Source organism: Pseudoliparis swirei, chromosome 12 (genome assembly GCF_029220125.1).
Source record: "Pseudoliparis swirei isolate HS2019 ecotype Mariana Trench chromosome 12, NWPU_hadal_v1, whole genome shotgun sequence".
NCBI classification, from domain to species: Eukaryota; Metazoa; Chordata; class Actinopteri; order Perciformes; family Liparidae; genus Pseudoliparis; species Pseudoliparis swirei.
The window spans coordinates 7,425,462-7,432,308 of NC_079399.1; the positions used below are offsets into that span (position 1 = coordinate 7,425,462).

Consider the following 6,847-nt stretch of genomic DNA (forward strand, 5'->3'; position numbering starts at 1 on the left):
CATCTGTGTTTTCTTTCAAAGACTGGGCAAAGAGGAGGGTGGAATAAGCTGCGTTTGTGTTTCCGTATGTCGGGAATAATAATAATAATAACTTTATTTTTATAGCACCTTTAAAAACAATGTTTACAAAGTGCTCCACAGAGAGGCAAAACAAATGGAATAGCAAGAAACCAATACTACATTAAAAAAAATATATAAAAATAGAAATAAAACAATTAAAAAATTATAAAAAACAAAATAAATTTAAAAAAAAGGAGGTGTGAGGGAAGACGATGCAAAATGAACATGACGTCAGCTACATGTGTTTTGAGTTTTGATTCCCGCAGTGTGAAGCGCCCCGCTCGAGAAGGTAACAGTAAGTAGAAGGTGACGAAGATGAAGAAACTCTTCATTTATCGTAGTGTAAGAAATAATAAATGCATCCGACGAGATCACAAGTTAATAAACTTCAATGGAAGGTGAAAGGAGAAAAATCACTTTATGCCCTTATTTTCTGCAGTCAATCAAATAGGCCTTTTTATATTATAAAATGTAGATTTTTTATATTTAAAAAAACTCCCCCAAGAGAGACACAAATATGACTGAGCGCCCCCTCCCCATCCTCTCTGCAAAAGCCCTACAAAGGTAATTGTGAGACCATGTACGGAGGGCAGGACAAAAATGAAAAGAACATTGAATTAATTTGAGATAAATAACAAGAATTACATCTAATACGGATGCATAATGCCACATGGTGTGGGATCTTTATTTATTCAGTTTGGCTTTTTAAAATTTTTAGCTCCAACAATGTGACAACGGTTTCTAAATGTCTGGTTAACTGAGCAAATGGTTCCCGTGTGCAGAAAAGAGGAAAGTGCGTGCAATAAAGTTGGCTAAAGACGAGTTATGCAGATAATGGACAAAGACATATTGTCAGTATGGTGTTTTTTTGCATGTTGCATTTGTTTTTATTTTTCTAATTTGCATTGGAGGATTAGGCCGCTGGTTGTGAACCAGCCCTCCTCTTCCCTGCCTTCAGGTGATTGTGTTACCTTTGGTCACAATGCACACCCAATAATATGACTCACTGCAGCTGCCTGAATTACCAAGTCATCATCATCAACACTGCACCATGATAAGACCGGGTCAAAGGTCGCAAGAATCCAGACTCCAATTCCACCACACGTCCTGAAATGGTTTCAGCGGGCTAGACCAGAACAAGGAGCTTCATGAACTCTCGTGATCTTGTGTCTTTTTTAAAAGCGGTGGTTTAGTTTTACATTGTCATCGTGACAGAAGAAGTTCATTTCATTTTCATTTATTTATACAGGGACCGTACACATGAATCAACCCAATGGTAAATGTGTCAATGTTAGCTAAGGCTACATTTCAGCTGTGGTCCCTGTGGCCAGATGCTACAGCCTTCACTAAAGAAGAGAGAGAGAGAGAGAGGTTAAGAAAGAAACATCATAAAAAAAGCAATAAACATACAGGTTACGATAAAATACTGGCCTCATCATAAAATCATAAAAAAACCAACATAAAAAACAAGTTTATCTGTGGCCCTTTGAGTGTGAACTCTGTATCCTTGTCCTCCGAGGGATATCAATCTACATTATAGTTACACATGTCCGCCACAGCACCCTGTGAGCATTAAACACAGGTTCATCTTTAACAAAGGAACATCCAGAGTTTGATCCCCCCTCCTGCTCTTTTTTCTCCTCCCTCCTTTTTCTTCTTCTGTGCAACAAAAACAATCAAGCCTCAAAGTCCATTTCGTTGTTCATAGAGAGAGAGAGAGAATCTTGTTGTTGGGCTCGTATCAGTCTGGGAACCTTGGTTCCTGACCAGGGCCTTTAGACAATAATTAGCCGCAGGAAAGGGGGAGGGTCACAAGCCGAGGTAACCTCTCTTGACTGACACATCATCCTCCTCCTCATCCTCATCACCTGCCGCGGTCTCACTCACATTGCAGCTATGACGACCACCTCGGCGATGAAGAGCTCGTGCCTGGTCCTGGAGAACTTCATCGGGGGGAAGTTCGTCCCCTGTCGGAGTCACATCGACTCCTACGACCCGTCCACCGGGGCGGTGTACTGCAGGGTGCCCGACAGCGGGCCGCAGGAGGTGGGTGGGCGATCATCCTCGGACACGGCGCATGAAGTTATTGTGTTTGTTCTGCACTTTGCCGCTGCCACCGCACGTGCTTGCACATCTGTCGGCTCGTGGCTGCACATTCCTCTTTGTCAGTGCATGGGACACTTTTTTAAAAAACTGTCACGGTCGTAAGTGATTTGAGGTTAATCATTTTCACATTGCGTTCCTATTTTTGCGAACTTGTATTTAATGCAAATTGGTCTCATCAACTTTAGAGAAGTTGAAATATATTTCAACTTTCCAGAAGTTGAAGTATATTTCTCCCCCACCGCTACTGCATTTAAACCATGATTAGCATTTTGCACAATTTCTTGCAGGTGGTCCGGGAAATGAAGAAGATGATGCACTAGTCTTATAGTCTTGTTGAATTATGCAGGTTCTTTGCTCTAGTGATTCGGAGGGAGAGAACATTTGCTCTTTACATAGTCAACAGTGACGTCATCGCACACATGTCAATAAACCTTGTGAGGGGGGAGGGGCCAGACGATCAGACCGACGCGCTTATCTCCCCGTGCTCTCCCGCCCCCAGGTGGACGCAGCGGTGGCGGCGGCGCAGGAAGCCTTCCCCAGCTGGTCCGCGCGCAGCCCGGAGCTGCGCGCGCAGGTCCTCAACAAGCTGGCCGACCTGATGGAGGCGCAGCTGGAGGAGTTCGCCCAGGCGGAGTCCAGAGACCAAGGTGTCTGATGCTGTTGTTGTACACATCACATGTGGCATCAATCAAAACTCAGGCGTAACACGACTTAATGTTCAGATCCATTTTGGGACCTCGGTTTCAAAACCCCTACATCGGGCTTCACGTGACTAATATGTTTGCTATCTATTAATCAGCCGACAGATCAATTTCATTATTTGGATTAGAAAACATCAGAACAGTTGACATGTTTGGCTTTTTGTTTTATTGAACATTGACTTTTACAATTAATCTATTATAATATTTTTTAAAACATGGTAGCCTATGAAAATTATTCTAGCATAATTAGAAATATATATTGTAAGTGATAAAGCGAATAGAAAAGTGATATGTGTTTATAATACTATTATATTACTATTACTACTAATAATAATGATATTAATATATAAGTGCAGGGCTGAGTACACAACATAATCCTATTGCACTACTGGCAATCCTTAGAGAGGGATGCTAGCCCGAAGGTTTCTTTCTTTTTTCCTGTTCCGCTTTGACAGGATGCTGTGTGCTCTACAGATAGTAAAACCTTCTGAGAAATTATTCTGATATTCGGCTAAATATATACATTTAATTGAACGATGTAGCTATTTATTTGTACTTGTACCAGTAGAGAGAATACCATGGTGCCAGAAGAAACAGGCTCATCAAAACCAAAAGAGCATGAAAGTACTGACCACATGTATAATGGTAATTTGTGTAGTAGATTATGAGATAATATTGGGCACTAAAAGGACATTTGGCGTGAGGGTGGTATTCTAGAAAAGCTCAAGCATTGTCGAAAAATAAACGGAGATCATGCCACTGGGTCATTCATCTCAAACACTGAAGTTCTGATATCAATATTTGATTCATGAGTATTATTCTCCGCTGTTATATTCTATATCTCTGTTGTTGCGTTACAGGTAAAACGGTAACATTTGCTCGGACTGTGGACATTCCCCGGGCGGTGTACAACTTGCGCTTCTTCGCGTCATCCGTGCTGCACCACACCACCGAATGCAGCCAGATGGACCACATGGGCTGCATGAGCTACACCGTCCGCAGCCCTGTGGGCGTGGGTGAGAGCTCCCGTCTGTTTTGTCATTACAACCCGTCCCGTCTCGTGTTTTGAGAATGCCTTTTTAAAAACGATGTCGTTGTGCGTGTAGCTGGTCTGATCAGCCCCTGGAATCTCCCCCTGTACCTTCTGACCTGGAAGATTGCGCCTGCAATCGCTACCGGCAACACAGTGGTGGCCAAACCCAGCGAGATGACCTCCGTCACTGCCTGGATGATGTGCAGGTTGATGGAGCAGGCCGGTAGGACTCCAGCACCCACAATGCATTGGCGATCCACTTCTATATGCACATAAATTACCCGGATTCTCTTAGGAATAAGCATTGAATTCTTTATATTTCGACACTAATAAATGATTACATAATGATGCTGACCTGTGTATCGCCGCAGGTGTTCCTCCTGGAGTGGTCAACGTCGTATTTGGCACTGGTCCGAGAGCAGGCGACGCCCTCGTCGGCCATCCTGAAGTCCCATTGATCTCTTTTACTGGTTCCACGGCAACCGCCCAGCGCATCACCGAGCGGAGCGCCCCGTACTGTAAGAAGCTGTCACTGGAGCTGGGAGGTAAAAACCCCGCCATCATCTTTGCTGATGCAAACCTGGACCAGTGCATCGAGACCACAATTCGCTCCAGCTTTAACAACCAGGTAAGAGAAAAGTTTGTGTTTTATGATATGATATATGATATTCCTTTATTCATCCCACAGTGGGGAAATTTCAAAAATCACAGCAGTAAATTAAATTAAATGAACACTCTATTGAAGACTTTTGATGACTTTTGATTATCGCTACCTTTATTTGTTTTGTATGTTGTATATATGTTACATGCTCAAGGTTATTATCAAGGCTGGCACCACAAAGTTGTGGGTAAAGCCACCGTGGGTCAACAGTTTTGTGCTAAATGGATTGAAAATGTATTATGGAATATGATCCAGAGAAGCACATATCAACTCAGAGTAAAATAGTTTCAGTTCTTTACATTTAGCTCAGTTGTAGTTTGCAGTTGCCGATTTTTCAGTTCAAAGCTTGTACAAGGACCCTAATTGTCAACTGAGGCTGAAGGAATAGTTTCACATTTTGAGAAAAACACTTTCACGGAGGCTCTGCCCACCATGGCCTTTATCTGTTTTTATTTTTAAAAGCACTTGTAAATATGTTTTTAAAAGCGATTGCTTTTATTCTTATTCCACTATTTATGTAAATTAAATGAAGTCTGCCACCTGCATGAATAACCTGTGCTGTGCCTGTATGTGATAAGGATGCAGTTATATAATTTGTCCACATGGGGGAGATCACGGTCCACATTTTGTCGTGAGGCAGACTTCTTTGAAAAACAATGTCCTGAACGATCTTTCCCATTCCCTCCTCATCGTAGGGAGAAATCTGCCTGTGTACCAGCAGGATTTATGTCGAGAGGAGTATTTACTCTGAGTTCCTGACGAGGTTTGTGGCTGCAGCTAAGAAGTTCAAGACCGGTGTGCCCTCTGACCCCAGCAGCAGCAACGGAGCGCTCATCAGCAAAGAGCACCTTGAGAAGGTGAAGAATTAAACTGGCAAAGGGTGTGAAGGAAAATGTGTTTCAATTGTTCACACTACTCTTATACTTTAAGCCCCTCCTTGTCTTGATCCCCAGGTTCGAGGCTTCGTAGCACTCGCCAAATCTGAAGGTGGCACCGTCCACTGTGGCGAAGGGGTTGACCGGCTGGACCTCCCCGAGCGCAACGCCAACGGGTACTTCATGCCGGCCACCGTCATATCCGGCGTCGCCGAAAGCTCCCGCGTCATGCAGGAGGAGATCTTCGGCCCCGTCACCTGCGTTAGCCCCTTTGACTCGGAGGAAGAGGCGGTTGCCAAGGGCAACGGCGTGCGCTACGGCCTGTCGGCCACCGTGTGGTCCAGCGACGTGGGGAAGGTTCACCGGGTGGCCAGGCGGTTACAGGCAGGTCTGGTGTGGACCAACTGCTGGCTGGTGAGAGATCTTAACCTGCCCTTCGGAGGGATGAAGAACTCTGGCGTGGGGAGGGAGGGGGGGAAGGATTCCTACCACTTCTTCACCGAGGTGAAGACCATCACAATCAAGTACTAAGGAGGAATGGAAGGTGGAGAAATGCGAAGAAAGTTTGTTAGATGCTATTAATCACTTTTGGAAACTCCCCCCCCCCTTTCTTTAGCTGTTGTGTAAAAAAAAAAATGTAAAAAAAAAATGATGTAAATAAATGCCCCCTGTAGTTCAATAAGTTTCTTTGGTTACTCTCTAACGTTGTCCTTGTTTGTAAATGTAGTAAATCTTCACAGTGTTTCGTGACTCGGCAGAATCTGGGTCCGTTTGAAGGAAAGCGACCTGCTGACAGACCAACATCCACTTGAATATGTTTTAGATTTATATCAGCACACTTTGTACATGTGATGAATGTCCTTTAAACACTCGATCAAAGTCTGCTCGGGGTTTATGATGTTTTACGTCACGCAAACCGGACTGAGGCGTAACTGGAGTTGTTTTCGACCTGCTGACGTCAGAAAGGTGAATACACGCCACAGTGTCCCGTGTGGTGGTGGGACAGCACACATGTTTGGAGAGAGGGACGTCAGAGACCGGAGTGCACAGGGCGACCCAGCGTGCTGACGTGAGCGAAGAGGCAGCGAACACAAAGTGCAGCTGATGGAAATGTCATTAGTTTAGCACGTATTCGGCCATACACCTAAATATCAGACAGATCTGATTGTGGTTGAGGATCACGACGACTATTATAGTTCATGAGACGTGAATGTTTGGACCAAATGTAATGGCGGTCCAAACTATTGCTGTGACATTTCAGTCTAGACCGAAGTTTTGGACTGCAGTAAAGTCAAATATATTGTGATGCAGTAAAGTCACATTTTTGGCATTTCATTTTTTACAATCTTCAAAAAGGCAAATCCGAATGGAACATTCTGGGTGTGCAAAGGACTCTTTAAACATTCGGTAA

The 6,847-nt window shown here is 43.9% G+C and overlaps 1 protein-coding gene across 2 annotated transcripts; it reads left to right on the plus strand.

Annotated features, from left to right (window-relative positions):
- The first annotated feature begins 1,789 nt into the window (after positions 1-1,789).
- Positions 1,790-6,089, plus strand: aldh8a1 (aldehyde dehydrogenase 8 family, member A1). 2 transcript variants are annotated; one of them, XM_056428304.1, is made up of 8 exons: positions 1,810-1,881; positions 1,955-2,106; positions 2,666-2,813; positions 3,728-3,883; positions 3,974-4,123; positions 4,272-4,528; positions 5,257-5,418; positions 5,515-6,089. In XM_056428304.1, exons 2-8 carry the CDS (start codon positions 1,957-1,959, stop codon positions 5,965-5,967), a joined length of 1,476 nt encoding a protein of 491 aa, XP_056284279.1. In that variant the 5' UTR covers positions 1,810-1,881; positions 1,955-1,956; the 3' UTR covers positions 5,968-6,089. The 2 variants fall into 2 exon arrangements, with proteins under 2 accessions (XP_056284278.1, XP_056284279.1); XM_056428303.1 differs by having other exon boundaries at positions 1,790-2,106.
- The last annotated feature ends 758 nt before the right edge of the window (positions 6,090-6,847 follow it).